Here is a 21238-nt window from a genome sequence, read left to right on the forward strand (position 1 = left end):
CAAGCGTGTCTTGTCTTACAGAAGCTCCAATAACTTCCTATTTAGCAGGAAACAGAATTAATCTCACACCCAGATATTTCTGCTCTTCGTGTCCATCAGTTTCCAGCTTCTCTTTCTCTCAAAAAATATTATTTTCTTAAAAAATTCCTTCTTTCCCCTTTATTTTAATTTTCCCTCCCTCATGCCTTGTTACATGCACATGCTGAACACTTCTCTCTCACACAATTCTTATTTTTTTCCAATTACACAGATTTTGTTTAATTTCATGATACATTAAGTCTGATACCACAGATATTTCCAAAGTTACAAAGTTCACCAGTAAGAAACTGTTCTGGTTTAAAAAGCCCAAGTCAGAGAAACCTGCAACTCTTTTATCTGCTCTGAGGTAACAGTGGCTCAACAGTTGTATCAAAACACAGAGAAAAAAAAGAAACCAAAGAGGGCTAAAAATAAGGCTGAACTCAGATGACCCCCTGCACTCTAGTAAATCAGGGATGAACTCTGCTCCCCAGGCTTCACTCAGAGCAGCACTGAGAGGTAACAGCTTTTGTTTATAATCAAACACAGGTTTTGGTGGAGGATAAAATCAGCCGGGACACCCGAATAAGCTTCACCACGACACCTGAATAAGCATCAAAAACAAAGTGTTTTGCTTCCAAGCACAGATCAGTGGTTTAGGAGTTAAGGAGAGATATCGGTCAGACATAATGTTTTCAAAACAGGCATGTTGAGAAATAAAAATGAAACTGTGTCATTTTAACCTCCACACTTCCACAACACCAATTTATCATTTCCATCTAACACTTCTCCCTTCTTCTCACCGTGTCCAGTCGGGTTCCTAGGACGGGACACACTGCCACAGCAGTCCCAGCTCCTCTAAGAGCTTCTCCAGGCTTTCCAAGCTCTCTTGTTTTTAGGCTGTGCTCAGAGTGAACCCAAACTTCATCCCTCATGTGCTTCATGCAACACTCACCAACAGCAACAACACAACAGCACAGCCCCTCTTCTGACCCAGCAGGCTCCCCTTCAGCGACACCCGGAGAAGTTCCCCAGGGAATGAAGTGCCTTGGAAAGCCCAGCACAGCCCCACATCCAGGCAAACTTCAGTCTCCAACTCTCAAGGCATCCAAGTGCCACGTTCCCCGATAAAAAAACCCCTTCACAGACAAACCAGCACCTTGCTGGGAAGTTCAGCTGGGCACAGCCTCTGCACACTGGCCAGCATTCCCACTCCAACTCTTGGCACATCCCTCAAAACTGAAGCAAATTTTCCCTGAGCAACAGTTTTACTTACCACCACCCCATTGACTCTACTGACAGCACCTTCCCACTTATTTTATTCCTAAAGCACCGGTTGGAATAACAGAATACCACAAATCAGGCAAAAATCAGCCAGCAAAGAGAACGTCCAGGGGTTTTCACTTGACCCAAACAAATCTGTAACGTCAACAGTCTCATGATTTAAGCAATGAATTTGCTGTCATGGCAGGGGTGATTCTTGCCGGAAGCTCAAGAAAACAATAGACCTAAACTGATTATAAAAGGGCTGGGTTTTCCCACCTCCAAAATGAAAGTGAGAGCAAGAAAATGCTTACACACAGGGAACACAGCACGAAAACCACCCTGCACTTCCACCTTAAAATCCAACACACCGCCAAACATTAATGGAAAAACACACTCCCGACCGTCCCTGCATCATTCCCGGATAACACAGCACGGAGATATTTCACAAAGTGTGTTTTTCACTTCATACCCCCCCAAAACTCCGGGGATCGAGGGGAAGAGAACAGCCGGTTTGCCACGGGATGCTATCGGACGCTGGAAACAAAACCTCAGGCCGGCAGGCACTTTCCTGGTGATCCCTGCAGTATTTCCCTCCTGACTCGGGGCCTACTCGCAGCACAGAACCGAAGACCTTTAAAAAACACTCACAGCCCCCGCCGGCCTCTCTTTGTAGCAGCGGCCGCTTTGGTGGGGGGATTTTGGGGAGTGGGAGCCTCCTCCTCCTCCCCATCACGTGTGGCCTGTCAGGGAAAGCCGCTCAGTGAAACGTTCCACCTAAGATTTATCCCATCAGCCAAGTAGGAAAAATAAAATAAAATAAATCACATGAAAATGGTCCCCAGCTGTAAATAAAAAAATTGGATTTAAATTCGCTGGGAAAAACAATAAAACCAAAGCACTTACCTGGGCAGGACCAGAAGCAAAACTGAAGAACGATTTATAATTAAAAGTTTACCCTTGGGGTCACCGCTGCTTTGGGGGAGGGGGAAAAGGGACCCCCTGGAAAGGGCTGAACCTCCAAACCAACCCACCGGGGAGGTGGACGGGCCCCGTTTCCCACCATCCCAGCAGGTGCAGCCCCCCTTTGCAGGGGGCCCCACACACAAACAGACACACAAAAAGGAGCTGGGGACCCCTCAACAAGCCCCACCTCACACACCCCCCGGCTCCGGGGAACCCCACGACCTCTCACCCCCCACCGCCCCCAGGTCTGGGGGGATCCCCGCAGCCCTCACCCCCCCGGCTCCGCTCGCTGTGGGGAGGGGGTGTCACCCCCCGAACCCCCGGGGCAAAGGATACTGTTGGGGCGGCTGTGGCGGCAAGGCCCTGATGTTGGGGTGAGGCGCCGGCGCCGGGTGAGGGGGAGCCGGGGGAGGAGGCGGCCCCGCCGTCGCCCCGCTCCCGGGGCCGGTCCCCGCCGCCGCCGCCGCGCCGGGTTTCAAAGCCGCCTTCTGCGGTAAACTCATGGCCAAGCGCAGCCACCACCCCGCGGCGGGGAGCGGGGCCGGGGGGAGCCGCGGAGCGGGCCGGGCGAGAGCCGGGGCAGCGCGGCGGGCCGGCACCGGCGCCGGTCTCCGTGACAACGCGCCTCCCGGAGGGCTCGGGAGAGGGGCCGGCGGGGAGGGAGGGAGGGAGGGAGGGGAGGGAGGGAAGGGAAGGGGGGGCGGCTCAGGCCGCGCTGCTCATGAGCCGGCGGCGGCGGGGGGTCGCGGTCGCCCTCGCCGGGGGTAGCGGAGCCGTTCGCGGCGGCGGCTCGGGGGCGATGCCGGCGGATTTTCCTCACTGGAGTAGCGGAGCATCAAACATGGCGCTGCGGCCGCCTCCAGCTGTCCGGCCGGGCGGGCGCTCGGGCGCCTTCGGGCCGCTCCGGAGCCGCTCGGCCCAGAGCCGATCGGCGACCTTCGGCTCTTTCCGGAGTCGCTCGGCCCACCGCTGATCGGCAACCTTCGGCTCTTTCCGGAGTCTCTCGTCAGGCAGGACCGCTCGGCAAACCTCGGGTTCTTCCGGAGAGGGTTTCGCGGGCGCAAGCGCCCTGCCCTGCTCCCCCTCCCTCCCCGCTCAGCCCAGCACCTCCCGTGACCCCCGCGCTCGGTAAATTTCGGCTCTTTCCGGAAGACGACGCGTGACGCAGTTCGGGAAGCTTCGGAGGGGCTCGGAAGAGGGATTCCCGCCCCGCTCGTAGTTCTTCGGAGCTTCTCAGCAATCCTCGGAGTCCCTCGGGATCGCCCTGGATGCGATCGGGGACATTCGATTCGGCTCGGAGAGACTTCGGCAGCGCTTGGCGCTGAGGGATTGGCCTGAGGTTCTCAGGGGACCCTGGAATCCCTCAGCACCCACCCCACTGAGGGCTTCCCCTGCCCGAAAACTCACCTCCAGCCCCAGTTCCTGGCTTCTGGAGGGGCTGGAAGGGCCAGCACCGCAGCCTCCCCTGAGGCATCGTAAGGGAGAGCAGCTCTGAATGCAACGTGTAAGCCCGGGACCCCTGGGAGCCTGTTGGCTGTGAGGGGTCCTGCAGTACCCACCCTACCGCGGGCCCGAGGAAGGGGCTTACCTAAGAAACCTCACCCCCAGCCCAAATTCCCGGCTTCTGGGGCAGCTGATAGGGGCCACACTGCAGCCCCTCATGAGGGAAGACGGTCCTGAGGGTGACAGGGTGGCTGTGAGGGACCCCGGGGACCCCCAAGGCAGCCTATCTGTGACCCGTCCAGACCTGCCCGTGTGGGGAGAGGTGTCCCCCTCACACCGAGCCATCACCCCCAAGGGTTACCACACCACCACTGTGTTCACCATTTCACATCTAACCTGCAGATCCCTCCTCACGGCCACCGTCTGAGCTTGGCAGCAGCCAAGGTGGTTTGTACCATCTCAGAGAGATAAAAAGCACCTCAGAACAGATTCCAGCAGCTGCCAGATTGTCCTGACTTGTCCTGCCCTGCCAGTGGCTGCCGAGGGCTCATTCCAACCTGCTGGCACCTTCCAACATTCCTGCCGCACTGCACGTCCCAGGGAGATGCTCCCAGCACCTTTGCTGTGTTTTGTGTAAGTATTGCTGCCCCAGTCACACAGCCTCGGGTGCTGCTCTAGGAAACCTTCCCAGAGTTTACTTGTGTCCTGTCTGCTGCAAATTCTGAGCAGCTGCAGGTTTAGGAGAAAGAGAATGCTTTAATGCAATCACAAATAAACCCTTAAACATGAAAAGCTTCTTTTACTGAACAGCTCTCATGGTAGTGTGTTCAGGCACCTGGAGAGTAGCTGAGAGTCTGTGCCATGGTTCTGTTTCTATGCAGAGAAGCAATTTTGGATTTTAAATACAAATCTGAAGGTGGACTATCTGGACTGGGTGTTGTTCACTGGAGCAGAACTCCAGTACAGTAGGCAAAAGCTAGTAGAAGGGTCTTGAGTACATTTTCCCTTTGGAGTCAGACTCTGAGTTACTGAGCAATGGGGTTGTGCAGAGCAGGTTTGGGACGCACAAGGATTGCAGTGTATCCAGAATCTCCCTCCTCCAAAGTGTGTTCTCAGAAGGAAAGCTGGGAGCTGCCACACAGGTCTCCATTAAAAGCAGCCTGCAACTGGAATACTTTCTTACTTACTCACTTGCTACCCGGAGGGTACAGCCAGCTCCTGCCGTGCCAGCAGGCATTAGTGGGGCAGGGGAAGGTGACTCACGTGCTGCTTAGTGTCCCTTTCTGCACTCTTTGTTCTGCATTGGGGTAAGGGAAATACCTGGGAGGAGGTGAGCTCATACATACCTCACAGTGCCTGTGGAAAATGGGGGGAAATAGGAAATACTGAGATTTCTTTTTGAGGGGAAAGAGCCCAACCAAGCCCTGCCAGCCTATAAAGAAGTCCTGAGTGGGAAATATTTCCATCTGATCCCAGGTACAAATATTTAGAGGGGGTTCTGGCTGTTTTTTTCTGAGTCAGTTTTCCTCAGCAGCCTTCAGCCTGCTATATTAACTGATTCCCCACCAGGAAAACTGAAGAGAGAAATAAGAATGACCTAAAACAAAGGCCAAGTACTCCTCCACTGCCCAAAAATGGCAGACTCCCCAGAAGGAGGAACTTCTCTTATGTTATGGGATTTGCCCAAGGACTAAAAGATCTCCCAGCATCCCAGAGAGCTGCTGTGTTCACAGCACACCGATCCTGCTGGGAAGACAGTTCTTCCTCCACAGCTGGTAAAGACTTGGCTGTTACTGCTTGGAGGGGGCAAATAGAGCAGTGTGTTCTGGGGGGGCTGGTGCCATTCCATGACCACCTCCTGGCACGGCCACTCTCCAGGTATCCCCCTTTGCATGGCAGGAAAGTCATCTCAAAAGCAAATTGACATCCATAGCTGCCTCTGTTCTACAGAAATAGCTGCCTGTAAACACAGCTGCAAAAGAGCTTCCAAACTCCAGAATCTTTGGATGTAACACTTTTTGCCTGTTTAGAAAGGAAAAAAAATGGCATTTTCACCATACTGTCTGTTAAAGCTCCCAAAATGTGCTGGCCAGGAGAAGGAGCCAGGCTCCTGGCTCTGCCTTAAAGCCCCCTCCAGAGTCAATGTCTCTCCCCAGACATGTTTTTCCCTGAGAAGAAAAAGCAGATATATCTACCGTGTGTAGGATGATTTGGCCAACAAATCCTGCAGACTTTAGAGCCTGAGTGAGTTCCAGCTGGATTCACACCCTTCTCGCCTCTCCATTTTGTTTTTCCTCCTCTTTTTCCTGCTAGCTTTATTAGCACCTGGGAACTGATGTGTCACCATGGGCAGCTGGAGCCTACAGTGCTGAGCTGTTTCAGACCATCACCAGCCCTTTTTCCAGTCCCACCAGTCTCTCATGTACCTGCCACGGCAGAGACACAACCCCACAGCACAGAGTGTAGTAGGAATGCTGGAGCTGTTGGTGAACTATGGAAAATACAGGGTTGGGGTATCACTGGAAAATGGCTGTTTTCCTGAAGGGATGCTCATGGAGAGAAAAGCATAAAGTGAGAAAAGCATAAAGCCATGGTCCTGGGAGTGAGTGAGGAGATAGAGCCTTCTGCTCTGAGTGAAAACTCACAGTGATCAGAATGAGCAGGTCCCAGCTGCAAGGTGAGATTTAGAAACCTGCTCCCCATCCTCCTGCCTTCAGGAAGGTATGGCTTGTTCAGGGAAGCTTTTGGCCCTACAATCTGGTTGTCCCACTAGGTGACCTCAGCACTGTTGTGATGTGTCAGGGTTAGATCCTACCTGGAGGGAACAAAGCAGGAAGGAGAAGGTTGGGTTCAGCCTCTCGCCTCTCAACAGCTGTCTCAGCCCCACCAAACCTATGAACAGCCCCCATTTCCAGCTCCGTGTGGAGGCTCCAGCATGCTCCAGGTGCCTGCTTTCACCCAGTGCAGCACAGAAGCACCTCCCCCTCTTTTGGCTTCTCCTGCTTTTCCTGAACAGATCCTCTTCCAACACCCTCCAGACAAAAAAAACACCCAACAGAAAAAAAAAAGAAAAAGAAAAAGAAAAAAGTCTTGCTTGGAGCTTTCCCCATTCCCTCCCCTGCTCAAGCTCAGCCCTCGGCAAATGTCTCAGCCCTCCAGGGCACAGCTGACTACAAAATAAAGCAAATACCACCCAGGACCAGGCAAGCCCACACCAGGCACTGGCACAGAGCAGGATGATTCACCTCCTGCCCGCTCTCCCTGTGCCTGCAGCCTCCCATGGAGGAAAACTCCCACCACCTGCTCCCAGCCCCACATGGGCAGCCTTGACCACGGTTATCCCCTGCCACAACACAGCTGATGGTCACCCTCAAAGTCCTTCCTGCCCTGGGGCTGTCCCTGAGCCATCACCTGGCTGGTTCCTCCCTGCAACTAAGCCCCAGAGAGCCAAAGCATTTCCTTTTTGGATGGTGTTAAACCACTTCTAACAGCATCTCCATGTGATGCCTGTACTCCCTTCCCTGCTCCTTGCAGCTGGGAAAACACCCTCTCAGCCCAGCCCCAGTCTATTCCTCTTTGCCTTACACCCACGTTGCTCCTCTCTTTCCCTAGGAATGCAGGTATTCCACCACAATTCAAACACGTGGGGCCACATCCAGACCGAAACAGGACTCTGGTAACATCGCTGGCTCCTGCCAGCCAAGCACTGGAGTGTGCAGGCAGCGATTTTCTCAGCTCCACCGCCCTCTGCGGGTTTGCACCATTTCCAGGCAGACCTCTGGAAAACAACGGCCACAGCCACTCTCCAGCACTGCAGGAAGCCGAGGGCCTCACACTGAGTCGTGCCAGCAGAAAGTGAGTGCTATTACTACATTTTGGTTCCATCTGGGTGAGAAAACACGGTAAAAACAGTCAGTGGGGTATTTTAATGTCTTATTTATGCAACATCCGTGTCCCCAGCTCACTGCTGGCTCAGTCCTGCCCCTGCCAGCAGCAGAAACGCTCTGTATTCCCAAAAGTTTGCTATCAGTGGGCTGCAGCCCCCTAGTTTTGCCCCAAATCCAGCCCCCAATAACAATTCCAAGGCTAAATAGCAAAGGAGTACAAAGCACTTGACATGGTTAATGGCCATCAGCCCTGCCAGGTGCTGGGGTGAGGCTTGCAGGGAGCCTGCAGTCCAGGTCCTACCTTGCATTTTCTGGGCAAGCCTGATGCAGCCATGGAGCATCTGCTTGAAGAGCACGTTGGCCTGTGTTATGGAGCTGGCAGCACCCCCCCTGCATCACCAAGCCATAGAAAAGGGAGTTTGAAGAGAAACCTGTGGTGGGGCTTGTGCCACTGGATCCAACCACAGCCCAGCTGGCTAAAAACTCACCCAGGAGGAAGGAAAAGCATAGAGGAAAGATCTCCCTGCCAGGGAGCTGTGTGGGGTCATGCCATAGAGATGGAAAGCAAAGAGCCACCTGCAGTGAGAGTAAGGTTTTAGGGTAAAAAACCCTGGATTTAGCCTCCAAGAGAGGCAGCAGTTACCAAGCACAGGTCAGGAAAAGGCTCCTGGCTCAGTTTTGTCAGCACAGGACAGTCTTAGTGGTGTAGACAGGGAGAAGAGCACAAATAAAGGGATGCAGAGCCTCCTGCTATAAGAAAATATGAGTCATGATAAGCTCCAAATCCAGTAAAAAGTATTTATTATTTCAATTACAATTAGCCCCACACATAGGGTGAAAAAATAGTTACAAAAAACAGCCCCTTCCATCCCTCCCTTTACATATAAATATTAAAAATTCCTCCATGTCTCTGCTTTGTCTAGAGCAAAAGTCAACACACAGCACCTGAGCTCCTGTCAGTGCTTTCCCCTCAAAACAAGTATTAAAAACATCCCTTAAAGTCCTTCAGCCCCATCCTGATCACTTCTCACACTGGTGCCAAACCACCTGTGGAGGGACAGAATTTTGGGGCCACGTGGTGCTTTTGGGGCTTGCAGCTTCCCGTGCAGAGGGCAGGCTCAGCATGAGAAAAGCAGTGGCAGGAACTGCCTGCACTTGTCTGGGAAGCTTTAGGGCCAGGAAATCCTGGCTGGCCTGACTTCAGAAGGGACAGGAAGGAGAACAGGATGCTTCATCCACCCCATCACCACCTTGGTTACATCTTTGGTTATGTCAATTTTTCCCTTTACACTCTGAAATTAAAGCTAATCCCAGGAGCTGCAGCATGCCAGCACAGCCTCTGTGATGTGCAGCATCTTCCAGCCCCGTCCCCAGGCCTGCTGTCCCTAATTTTCCCATCAGCATCCTCTGAGGATAGTCCCTCCCAGAGAAACACAGGATCCAAGACTGGACAGATATCCACAGCCCTGCCCAGCTTCCCTGGCCAAGGGACTGTCACCACAGGGTACTGCACCTACAGCTGCACTAAGTAAAAAAAAATTAATAAATATACTAATATTTTACTAAAAGGCTTTTAAATGCATTTTCCCTGAAAATTTCCAGTGTATTCCACAACACATGAAAAAAATATATGTATTTCCCCCCCCAAAAAAAATATTTCTTAAAATATTTCCCACCCTCGTGTGCGCATCTTTGGAGAGAAGGTGGTACGTTAGGTGTACTCAGACACGCAGACAAACCTGCCACTGTTGGGGGTTCCCTTTAGCACCTCCAAAACAGAGAGGTTTTGCAGGCAGTGCCCACGGACACTGGAGCACTGGTGTGTGTACTGGTGTTTGCAGGCTGGAGCACTGTGTGTGTGTAAATACAGGCAGTGCCCACGGACACGTGTGCCTTGACACTTGGCCCGGTCATGGTGGGAAAGAGGAGACCCCCAAACCTACGTCATTTCACCAACAAGCAGGGGGATGAGAAGTTTTCACAGTGGACTGAACCTCAGACAATGCCAGGGGCACAGACACTGCTCCAGCTGAAGAGTTGGGCTCTCCGTGGCATGGAGAAGTGGTTTGAGCCTCAAAGGACTGGGGAAGCCCAGCTATTGGCAGAGGACAAAGCAACCAGCCGCGGGTTCCCTTGGGCACTCACCCCTCACCAGACTTCACACTTCTTGAGGGGGTTCATGGGGGAGCCTGGGGGGCAGCTGAAGTGCTCTGCAAACTCCCGGGAGTTGGAGACTGTGCCGATGACGCGGAAACGCGAGGGGCTGTGGGGATCCGTGATGAGCCCCTCGTGTGAGCTCTCTGGGGTGCGAACTGAGCACCACACCTGCAAATGGAGTGTGAGGAGCCTGAGTACTGACACCCATCACCATGGGGCCAGCTCAGTGCTGAATCCAACCTCTGCCTGCGTGATGGGGACCACGGCAGCTCGAGCTTCAGCTTTGTCTTCCTTTGTCACCAGCACCACCCCAGTCTCATTCTCCATCCACTACATCATCTCTGGAGGACTCCGTTTTCCCATCACACCCTCCCCACCCCATCTGGGCATGCTCCACCCCCAAAAATCCGTGTGCCCACATGACCTACCTGTGCAAAGCCAACAAAGAAGAGCTGGTAGTTGGTGAGGCCAAGAGTTGGGAGTGTTTCTTCATCCCCATTCTTTTTCAGCCAGTTTTGATATGCCTGAAAACCAGGGAGCACAGCAAGCTCAGGAGACACCACAAATCCCACCACACCATGTCCCCCTTCAAATCTCCCCAGCCCCATGGTCCTACCCGGTAGGCGGCCTTGAGGCCCCCGTTGTCGGCGATGTTCTCCCCGAGGGTGTGCTTGCCATTGACTGCCTCACCATTGACAGTGTAGTTGCCATACTGCTCCACCATGCACGCTGTCTGATGCTTGAAGGCCTCCACCGAGGAGTTCTTCCACCAGGGACGCAGGTTGCCATCTTTGTCGTACTCCCGGCCTGCAAAAACGTGGTGGATCCTTCATCTCATCCTGGCCACCCCTCCAGCTGCCCACCCACCTGGCCCTGGTCATACCTTGGTCATCAAAGGCATGTGTCAACTCATGGCCCACCACCACGCCGATCCCACCGAAATTCAGGGATCTGCAGGAGGGTAATGCAGAGGTTAAGAAAGCAGCATCTGCTCTCCACAGCATGAAACTTAGCCTAAAATTTGGATATAGGAGGAAAGCTGGGAATCCGTCCCTCTCTGTTTTCCTGTGGCTCTTACTTGGGGGATGCACGGGTGTAAAAGGGGGCCTGGAGGATGCCAGCAGGGAAGACGATCTCATTCTTGGTGGGAGAGTAATACGCATTGACTGTCGGAGGTGTCATGCTCCACCTGCAGGAACACAAACACAGCCAACATGCCAACACAAACCATTACCAGTGTTTGCTGCAACATGATCCACTTCTGCTGCAAAGCTGTTGTCCTAAATTTATCTCCCCAAAACCAGCACAGCCTGGTGGACACCAAATCCCAGTGCTCCAGATATGCTGATATTCCCCACTGAATACAGTGGAAGTGGAGCAAAGGACTTACTGGTCCCGGTTTGGTGGTTTCCGGAGCTGGTCAGCCGTGACCCTGGCTGAGAAGTTGTAAAACTGCATGACGTTCTCAAAATAGAGGTCAGAAACAGCCTCGTACTGCAAAAGAACAAGGTGTGAGTGGTGATTGTCCAGCCCCACTCCTCCCTCCACAGTCACATCTGAGCCTCCAGAGCCAGCAGAGTTACGGCTTCTCCCGTTTCTCCTCCTCTCCAACATCTGTGGAGTCTCTGGAGGGCAATGAATCACCATTATAGAAAACGGCTCCTCCTTTTCCCAGGCAGGAATCCCATGAGCCACAGCCACCCCAGGACTGGCCCACAGGTCTCTGGGAAGTCCCTAGAGAAGGCCCAAGGACATCAGTGAGACCCTTCTGGAGGAAACCTGGGGTTCAAGGCTGAGGCCTTGGAGATATGGACACATCCTGCACATCCTATAGAACACCCAGGGGACATATCTGACCAACTCACGTCATTAAAGACTTTATCCAGCTCCTTGGGGTCCATGATGAATTTGGGATAGCCAATCATGTTGTAGATGGCATCTGCCTGGAGGATGACAAGGACCAGAGTGCTTTCAGTGCCGGAGATGAAGGACAGGCTCGCCCAGTTCCACCGTTCTCCACCCTCACCCTCTCTTCCAGTGCAGCCACTAGCACCTCACCTTCTCTTTGGCTGACTTCCTTGTCTCTTCATCCATCCACTGCAGGGTCTCCAGGCTTTCCTCGAAGGCAGTTTTAATCTCTGCTATCATTTCCTCCGCCTAGACAAAACAAGGCAGCACAGCGTCAGTCCAGAGAGTTGGCTTCCTGTCCCAGAGAGGTCAAGGACCTTCACACCACAGGGAGGAAGAGGCTGGGAGGCCAAGACAACACATGGTGAAAAAACCAGCACACAGAGCTGCACAGTGCACACAGAAACATTGTCTGCCCCAACAGTTCCACCGTTGTAGAAGCTTCCCCAGCACTGGGACTCGCACGCTGCTGTCTTGGGGACGTACCACCTGCTTGCTGTCCTCAGCAAAGGTGGCCTTGACAAACATGGCCCCCAGGGCAAAGCCCAGGTTGTTGTCTGTGTCACTGATGCAAAACTTCCAGCGCGGGAGGCAGCTCTGCAAGGGACAGGAGATGGTCATCAGTGGTGGCACGGAACAAAGCCCTCCACATTCCCACCCCTTGCTCCACCTGGCCCATCCAACCCTCTGCCACCCCAAAAGCTGCCCCACATCTCTATTGTTTGGATGCCACATGACAGGGCCTTGATGTAAAAAGCCATCACCGTTTTAGTGGTTATTCAGGGCCACTGGGGACTTCACCCTCACCTTCTTTGTCCCATACATCACTTCCATGAATTTTTCCTCAGCATCCCGGAAGCGCTGGTCAAGGAGTGGGCTGGTTTTCCTCACCAGGTTCCAGATCATGTAGTTGTTGAGGAGACTGTGATGAGAGGTGGTGAGTAGGCAGTAGCACATCCCTGCCCACCCTGTGTACCCAGGTCTCCATACAGGGTGGGGGTTCTCACCATTTATCCGTGGCCAGGATGAGGTCAGAGACCTGCTTCAGGTACTCCTTGGCATAGACCACAACGGGCTCTGACTCATTGAGCTCCACAGGGTAGAAGACTGTGGAGAGGAAGGGCATCCAGTCCACAGCTGGTGCCAGCTCCTGCAAAAACCACAGTGCTGCTATGGACCTGAAAACCATCACAGGGGGAGACAGCTGCTTCTTGAAATTGGCTGTATTAGTCCCCATTTGATGGATTCAGCTGACTTTGCAGACGCCAGTTCCCATAAGAGCAGCATCCTTGAAAGGTTAGAGGGGAGTAAACAATTTCCTCCCACAAAGTAGAAAAAGAAAGTGGGGTAGGTGTCAGAGATGTTGATACAAGTCATTAGAGCCCCTTTGGGGACACTGGGAGGTGACCAGGCTGACGTCCATCCAGGGGCAGCAGTGCCAGAAGGACAGAAGTGCTGCAGTAGGACAGCTGCCAGCCCCAGGGGTGGTCCAGAGGCTGGGAGGAAGGGTCAGGCCAGGATTTCCCCAAGGAGGACATAGGCCAAGCTGTTGCACAAGAGCTTCCCAGGCTGTCAGCTGGTGTCAGGATTCCCAGAGGAGCTCCACCAATCCACTCCACTTCCCAAACCACAGCAGAACAGAGAAGCTCTCCAGCTCCATTCCTACCTTTAGGTCTCCTGCTGTCATTTTATGGTAGATGACTTCCTCATCCCGGTGCTTCTCCTGTGGGATGGTAATGTTGGCCAAGTCTGTCTCAAAGTCCAGAATCTGCTGCATCTGCTGCCGCGTTGACTCCTCATCGGTGCCTCCCAGGAACATCCCCAGCTGCACCATGTAGGTCAGGTACCCAGCAAGCACCTGCGTGGTCAGACAGGTGGGATCAGCACGGTGGGTGCCTCCCACCCACGGCATCCCCCAGCCAACACGCATTTCCTGCGACACCCTCACCTTCTCATTCTCCGTCTTGTTCAGGTAGTAATCCCGCGATGGCAGGCCCAGCCCCGACTGATCCACCTGGATGACGTTGCTGTTGGAGTTCTTGGAGTCAGCACTGACGTAGACGGAAAAGAAGGGCGAGGTGCGATAATGCGCCGTCACCTCCCGCAGCGTTTTGTTGAAGTTGTCACCAGCACAGGTACCTGTGATGCTCCAGCCACCCAGCTGGGGACAGACAGCAACCAACATTCAAGCAAGAAACAGACACCTGAAATTGCTTCAATATCCCCTCAATATCCATCCTAGGGGGAAATCCCTGCTTCTGCCTGCCTGACCGTGGGGATGCTCTTCTGCAGGAAGCCCTAAGAATGGAGTATGGAGGATGTGAGGACTGTCCACAACTGAGCTTTTCCCCCCATTTTGCAGAGGGAAGGTGGATTTTCCACAAGGAGTGGGACAAACCTTTTGGATAAGTTCCATGAGTGGGGTGGCACGCAGCTCTTCAATCTTGCTCTCGTTCATGCAGGCTTGGTAATAGCGCTGTGCCTTGCGCTCTGCCTCGCTTGACACATTGGCCGTGGTGTTTTCTGTGGGAGGTACCCAGGGAGAATCATGTGGGGCTCCAGGGATGGGGATCCACTGGAGCCAGAAGGATTCAGCCCCATTTTGGGCAAGGCTAGGCTCCAAAAAGGCACCAAGGATTGTCCCAATAGTCCCCACCATGCCCCCAGGGACATCCTATTGGCCCCATCCCTTCCTGGCCTCCTGCCCCCCATCTCCTTTCCCACACACAGTGACTGTTCCAACTCTTTGAGGTCAAAAGATAAAGAAAGAGAGAAAAAAATCATTTTTCTTTTTCCAGCGGCTCTGATATTCCCAGCATCATCCAGCCCCAGGTGCTGCCCTTGCCTATATGCTGGTGCCTCCCAGCCCTGTAATTCTTTATTCCTGCAAAAAGGAACAATAAACCCATTTTTCTCCTCTGCCTCCAAAACCTTCCTTTCATCCCCCCAGCTAAAATTCTGCTTCCCCAGAGGGTTTTTGGGGTTTTTTTAATTTATTTTCCTGATGACACAGCTTGCACCTTTGGCTTCTCAGCTGTGTGGTTTTATTAACTAAAGGTCCCTCAGCTCCAAGGAATTCAAGGAAATGCCGAATGCAACCACTTGGCTGGAGGCCCAGTCTCCTCTCCCAGTAAAACCAGCACCAGATTTCTGCAGGAAAAGCCAGGGACAAAGCTGTTCTCGCGCCACCCCCTTTCTCTCAAAAGACAACACTCTTCCCAAACCTTCTCTTTCCAGATAATCAGCCCTGGCGCAGTGGAAAGTGCTGATAAGGAGCCAGTTGTTTGCTCAAAGCTTGAACAGAGCGTCCCCGCCAGTTGCTCGGATAAGCCGCTCTGCTTTGGTGTTCGCACGCAGAGGCTGAGCCCAGCACCCTCCCTTTGCTGGGGGAGCTTTAGCCCCCCAAAAATGGCCATATTGGCAGCCAGCCCCTCAAAAGGCCGCTCACAAAGGCTGGAAGTTATAGAACAGGAAAAATGCAGATCTTTGGGGTGACACTGGGGCACTACAGCCTCTGGATGCAGTCTGGAGAGCAAATCCTGAATTTCAGAATTTCTGGGAATGCCACCATGGTGTTTCCAGAGCAGAGGCCTTTTCCCTACTCGGCACCAAAGACTAGCAACACCGCAGTGAAAAACCTCAGGACCATCTAGGAGAGCAAACACAGCCAGGATCTGTTTCTCACGGCACGTGTGTCACTGGTTTGACGCTGGAGTTCAGTTCCAGCCTCCTATTTCTGTGTATATGTTTTTGGCATCCCCTGCACCTAATGGGGCCCCTGAGAATTGCGGGGTCCCACCGCTCCCACGCACTCACCCAGCAGGTGCTTCATGATGGCCTGGTTGTGCTCCCAGAGGTTGTTGAAGGTGCCCCAGCGTGAGTGACCATCAGGGAGAGGGTTGGCCTTGATCCAGCCCCCACAGGCGTAGCTGAAGAAGTCCTCGCAGGGATTGACCGTGCGGTCCAGCGAGCTGAGGATGGAGCTGGTGACGGAGACGCAGGCTTCTGACAGGCACACGCTGGGTGACCCTGGCGGGGCAGGAACAGGTCAGCTCCTCTGCTGCAGCAGGATGAGTGGCACCACAGAGCATCCTGCCCTGAGCTGAAGGATGCTGGCAAATACCCCACCTGGTACCCGAGCATCCCACCTTGGAGCTTACCACCCTGCTCTATGGCAAACAATATGGACTAGCATGCTGGCCTACGTCTGAGCATCCTGGCCAACCATCCCATCCCTGGGCAAGCATCTCATCTATGCCTAAAGATCCTGTGCAGTGCCCAGTCATCCACCCTGGGGTGAAGGATGCAGAGAAGTGGTCCATCCTGTGCTCAGGCATCAAGCTCCAGGATAAAGGATCAGAGAAATATCTTATCCTGCATCTCAGCATTTCACTCTGGGGTTAAGGGATGCAGGTGACCATCCTGTCTTGAGCCCAAAGATCCCACCCCACACCTGAACATCCTGTTTGATACCCAAGGATCCTGTCCTGGAGTGAGGGGGGCAGGTGGGAATCCCACCCTAGCACCAAATGTTGCGTTCTGGGAACTCTCCAGCAACCCACCCTGGTCAAGGGGGCAGTTGTTTGCTCAAAGCCTGAGCAAACCATCCCCACCAGTCACTCAGATAAGCTGCTCTGCCTCAGTGTTTGCACACAGAGGCTGAACCCAGGATCCTCCCTTTCCTGGGGGAGTTTTGGCTCCCAGAAAATAACCAAAGGACTTACTGGCTCTGTACTGGAAGACGAGTCCCAGCAGACAGGCCACGAGCAGTACCACCAGCACCCCCACCAGCACCAGCAGCTGCTTTTCAGTGCGTGTCCGCTCAGCCCAGCACCCCCGGCTGCCCCGTGAGCTGCGGAAGTTCACCTGTGGGAAGAGCAGCATCATCTCCCCGCTGGCAGAAAAACTCACTGATGCAGCCCCCATTCTGCTTCCCACAGGCCACAGCAGAAATTAGCCCAGGAGAGGGTTCTGTCATGGATTCAGTGGGAAAAGGCAGCAGCTGCCTTCCAGAAACCAGGCAGGAAGGGCAGCACAATGGCAGGAAAGGGAGCAGGACGAGCGCTTTGGAGGGCTCACCTGCTGTCCCGTGCCACCCCGAACACTTTCTCGAGCACAGTGTAATCCCATGGCTGTCCCCATCCCCACTGCCAGCAGTGGGACAGGGTGGGGGCTTCATCTGAAAGTGCCTTAACAGGATACTCCCACTCAGGCAAAAAACATCCCCAGGAAACATCTCAATGTGAAGGTGGAGATGGCCCCGCCAGGAAAAGTAAAAACACCTTTGGGTCAGAAAGCACCATTCTAGAGACAAGGAGCTGGGATTGGGGCCAGGACAGAGAGGATCTCTGAGACCTGAACCCCTCCTGGTGAGGCCAGACACTGGCAGCCGTGGGGGTTTTTTTCTTGCCACCCTTGGCCCTCTTTAAGCTGCTTTCCCATTGCTTGGGAAGGAATTAAACTAATCCCTTTTTATGTGGGGACAAAAGTCCCAGTGCTGCAATAATTGCTCACCCCAACCATGCTAGGAAGGGGTTTGGCAGCAGAAAAACTAGGAGGTGGAGTGCTGAAACAGTGAGGCAGGATATAGCCCTGCTGGCTCCCTGTGCCAGAAGGGGAGCGAAGGGCAGGAGTGGCAGGAGCCAACATGGCTCTGCCCTCACTGGACTTTACCCTCCAGACACTGGTCCCAGGTAGAAAACCCTTCTGCACCCCCTTTGCTTCTTGCCAGGACACAAAATTCCCTTTTTCCTCCCTAAAAGACACATGAAGCTATACCTGAAAGCCATTGGGGTATCCATCACTGTCACCAAGGGAGTCCAGGGGGTCTTCATCGTCCAGCGTCGCTCGCTTGTAGGTGGACATCTGCACAGGGAGATCAGCAACAGAGGTGCTCAGAGGATGAAGGACAAGAAAGATTTACACACCTTCTAAAGCCACCTCCTCCTCCAGTGAGCAAAATCCGAATGGCTCTGAGTTAGTAAAACACTACACAAACGCCGGAGGATGGTTATGGAAAGCAAAGAGGGCCAGAGCCAAGAGCTGAGCAAAGCCTGAACCCGCCTCACTTTCCCCCGGGGCCGGGTTGTGCAACCTCCCCTTCAGCCTGGAATAAAGCCGGATCCACCTCCGCCCTGAAGCGGGAGAGGGACCCCCCTGTGCCAGGGAATCCCACAGTGCCAGGCACCTGGGAAAGGCTGGCGGCAGAGAAAATGGCTTTTCACCCTGACACTACCGGCTCTGCGCCCCATCTGTGAAACCCACGCACCGTGAAACACCCGCAGACGGCCCTGCGAGCACCCAAAGGCGACAGCACCGGGAATTTCAGCTGCGGACGGGCTCCCTCCCGGCGCCGTGTCTCCCGGGCATTATCTTGTGCCTGTGCCCGGCTTTTATCTCATCCCCGGCAGAAAAACAAGGAAAACCTCGCGGGTTGGCAGCCGGCCCTTATCGTGCCGCCGCCACTGTTTCCTTCCCTTTGGCACTGCCCTGCCATCCAGCCAGATTGTCTCCCGACACAGCAAACAACCCTCCACTCCCCCCCGAGGGGCTCAGCACCCCAAAATCCACCCCGACCCCGCCATCGATGGCCCGAGCGGCACCACTCACAACCCTTCACCCACAGCCAGCGCAGGGAGGGGGTTTACACCCATCTAGACGCCCCCAATCCTCTGCCATCGATCCCAAAGGGATGACTTGAGCCAAACCCCACATATCCGTGCCTCAGTTTCCCCTGGCAGAATGAAAGCACCGGTTCTCAGCCTTGTTTCCAATAGCACCATTCCCAAACCTCCCTCTGCTCACATATGATAATAATAAAAAATAAATAATATATTATATTATATATTTATATTTATTATAGTATAATATATTATATATTTTTATTATATAAATATAATTTATATAATAATAACAAGTCTCATCCTCTCCTGGGATCCCATATCCCAGCCTCAGTTTAATTAACCACAAAACCCACCTGGGGAAGAGAAAGGGTTAAAGAGAAAGAGGTGGTTTCCCACCTTGGTTGTACCTAAATCTCGGATTGCAGCCCCAAAATCTCCCCTGGGCGCCCGCCTGGAGCCTGAGAACCGTGAAGCAAAAGAGCCTTAACTGCAAGATTTTATCGTGAGGAAAATCTCTGTTTAGATCCTATTTTCCCAACCCCTTTCACTTTTTCCCACCTATTTTAGTACTTCGGACACGCCTGAAATTGGCTGCGGGCACAAATCCCCACTCACGAGGTGGGGGGATCCATGAAGCCCCCACGGCTCTGCAACACCAAATTCCTGGAATCCCAGCTTTCACTCCATTTCCTGAGGAAATGCAATTTTTTTTTCCTCAGCGATCCCCCACCCCGCCTACCCCAGCATGAAAACAGAAGGAAAAAGACCAAAAATAATCTCTTTCTGTTCTCCTTTCACAAGGGATGTGTTAGTTCAACCCTGTACCAGCCATCAGAGAATCCAAACTGAGCCCGAGCTCCCCTAAAACACCCCCGAGAGACACCGGGCTCGACCCCCAGCATCCTTAACTTGAGGGAAAATCGGGCCCGGGAGGGATTTTTAACACCAAAATTGTCCATTTTGGGGGCACAGTACCACCTCTGGGTGATCCCCCTCTCCAGCACCCCTCTGCTGAGAAGCAGGAGCAGCCCTTTTTAGGGGCAAAACGGGGCAGTTTTTGTCACACACCTCCCCCCTCCACGCCGTTATTTGCTTCAATCCGAATAAAAATGCATTTTCCCAGCTCCGATAGGGTGGGGGGCACTTGGGGGGCTGGCCCCCACACTTTAACTCCCCACGCGAGGGAATTTTCACTCTCTTTACAACTTAACAAAACCCCCAGCATTACTTTAAACAGGCTGCTTTTACCCCAGATCGCTCCTCCGCTCTCCAGACAATAGCCCGATGTGCCGGGAGCCCGCGCAGCCCCGGGGGGCTCGGGGGGTCCGCAGTGGCCGGAGCGGCCCCGCCGGGAGCCGCGCTCCGCTCCGGGGCACCCCGAGCTCCGCCGGCTGCTCCCGGCTCCCGGCCCGCCGCCATTTCCGAGCGAGCGCGGCCACCAGCGCCATGGCCATTGCTCGCCTCCCCCCAGCCCCTCCGAGCCCCCAGCCTCACCCGGAGCCCCCCAAGTCACCCCCGGGCCCCCAGAGCCCCGCCGGGCAAAGCGCTGCCCACCCGCAGCACCCATGGGTGCCCCCGCACCTCTGCAGCCCGCACTCAGCGCCCAGCGCGGCTCACGCTGCTCATCAGCATAATCGGGGGTAATTAGCAACTCCTAGTGCTAATTAGAGGTGCCGGTGTTAATTAGAGATGCTGGGAAAGGGGCTTGGGGGGAGTCTCCATTTTTGTGGGGAGCAGATAAATTAATTTTTTAAGAAAAGCTCAAAAAGCAGCAAAAAAGGGTTAAACTTTTAAAAAAACAAACCAACCAACAAACAAACAAAAAATAAATAAAACGTAGGGAGGAGAAGTACCCGGTTTGGGGGTGTTCGCAAACAGCCCCCCAAAAGTGGTTTGAGCTGGGTGGGGGGCGCCCCCTCCCTTCGCAGAGGGAAACACGGTGCAAACCCCCGCGGGGCTGGGTCAAGAGAGGATTTGGGGGTTAAGGGGGGCTAAGGGGGGCACCCAGATTGAGATCCCCACCCGGTGAACCCACCAGCCACAAAGAAAACGGGGGGAGTCCCGAGCGGGGCACCCAGGGGTGCGCGGGGATGCAGGGGGGTCCCCGGGGGTGCCGTGGGGGCGCATGGGGGTGTCTTGGGGGGATCCCTTGGGATGCAGTGGGGGTCCCTTAAGGGCCCAATGAGGGTCTCAGGCGGGTCCCGCGGGGATGCCGGGGGTCCCCTGGGATGCAATGGGGGGGTCCTGTGGGGTTACACGGAGCATCCCATGGCAGATGCATCACCCGGCGCCCCCTCGGGCCAAGCGCCCCCCACTCAACCACCCCCACATTTTGGGGGTGTCGCTGGGTCCCCCCACTCACCATGACCGTCACCCCACTCCTGCCGGCCCCGGCCCCGATGGGGCGAGCGCCCGCTGAGCCCCGGCACCGCTCGTGACGCCGCCGAGGCCTAGCGAGGGTGACGAGCAAAGGATGGATCTGGGATGGGAAACCAATGGGGCCGCGGAGGGACGGGCTTCCCGAGCGCCTCCTTTAACTCTTTCGGGGGGCCCCAAGCCCCGTCCGGGGGAGCCCCACGCGCCCCGGCGCTTTCGCCACATCCCCCGGGGAAGCCCCGGCTCCCTCCCCGCCGGGGGGGGGTCACGGCCCGGGGCGAGCGAGCAAAGCGCGGTCCCGGCCGCGGGCAACTGTGCAAACGGGAAAGCGAGCAGGGCTGCGGGGCCGCGGGGAGAGCCCGTGCGAGAGCAGCCGTGCAAACACACGCGTGTGAGCGTCAGACACGTGTGTGAACATCAAACACACGCGTGTGAGCGTCAGACACGTGTGTGAACATCAAACACACGCGTGTGAGCGTCAGACACGTGTGTGAACATCAAACACACGCGTGTGAGCGTCAGACACGTGTGTGAACATCAAACACACGCGTGTGAGCGTCAGACACACGCGTGTGAGAATCAAACACGTGTGTGAAC

General features: G+C 54.5%; 2 protein-coding genes and 1 long non-coding RNA gene across 12 annotated transcripts in view; 1 reads left to right on the forward strand and 2 right to left on the reverse strand.

Annotated features, from left to right (window-relative positions):
• Positions 1-2905, reverse strand: part of EIF4G3 (eukaryotic translation initiation factor 4 gamma 3) — a 112813-nt gene extending 109908 nt beyond the window's left edge. For 6 of the 8 annotated variants that reach the window (XM_058855405.1, XM_058855398.1, XM_058855400.1 and 3 more), the window contains exon 1: positions 2584-2901. In XM_058855405.1, the coding sequence (XP_058711388.1) occupies positions 2584-2750 (167 nt within the window). In that variant the 5' untranslated portion in view covers positions 2751-2901. Of the gene's footprint in view, positions 1-2583 lie in introns of all 8 variants that reach the window. The other 2 variants (XR_009279361.1, XM_058855402.1) reach the window with 2 other exon arrangements.
• A 19-nt stretch (positions 2906-2924) lies between these two features.
• On the forward strand, positions 2925-8211 carry LOC131587481 (uncharacterized). The gene is made up of 3 exons (XR_009279362.1): positions 2925-3751; positions 4093-4323; positions 7303-8211. It is a non-coding gene; the product is annotated as an uncharacterized LOC131587481 (long non-coding RNA).
• Positions 8212-8361: 150 nt separating this feature from the next.
• ECE1 (endothelin converting enzyme 1) lies at positions 8362-20764 on the reverse strand. 3 transcript variants are annotated; one of them, XM_058855406.1, is made up of 18 exons: positions 20628-20764; positions 17421-17507; positions 16367-16508; positions 15459-15671; positions 14041-14165; positions 13591-13803; positions 13309-13500; positions 12650-12792; positions 12450-12564; positions 12129-12239; positions 11793-11891; positions 11600-11677; positions 11125-11228; positions 10813-10923; positions 10618-10685; positions 10351-10541; positions 10163-10258; positions 8362-9902 (listed from the first exon to the last, which is right to left on the reverse strand). In XM_058855406.1, exons 1-18 carry the CDS (start codon positions 20628-20630, stop codon positions 9726-9728), a joined length of 2268 nt encoding a protein of 755 aa, XP_058711389.1. In that variant the 5' UTR covers positions 20631-20764; the 3' UTR covers positions 8362-9725. The 3 variants fall into 3 exon arrangements, with proteins under 3 accessions (XP_058711389.1, XP_058711391.1, XP_058711390.1); XM_058855408.1 differs by lacking the exon at positions 20628-20764 and adding an exon at positions 18673-18701; XM_058855407.1 differs by lacking the exon at positions 20628-20764 and adding an exon at positions 17911-18097.
• Between the last annotated feature and the right edge of the window lie 474 nt (positions 20765-21238).

This window comes from Poecile atricapillus, chromosome 22, assembly GCF_030490865.1.
Source record: "Poecile atricapillus isolate bPoeAtr1 chromosome 22, bPoeAtr1.hap1, whole genome shotgun sequence".
Taxonomy (NCBI): Eukaryota; Metazoa; Chordata; class Aves; order Passeriformes; family Paridae; genus Poecile; species Poecile atricapillus.

Excerpts from the sequence above, each read along its gene's own strand:
- ECE1 (XM_058855406.1), bottom strand. Across the intron at positions 14,166-15,458 it reads CATCATGAAGCACCTGCTGG|AAAACACCACGGCCAATGTG; the intron begins GTGAGTGCGTGG and ends TACCTCCCACAG. Across the intron at positions 12,793-13,308 it reads TGACAGCAGGAGACCTAAAG|GAGCTGGCACCAGCTGTGGA; the intron begins GTAGGAATGGAG and ends TGGTTTTTGCAG.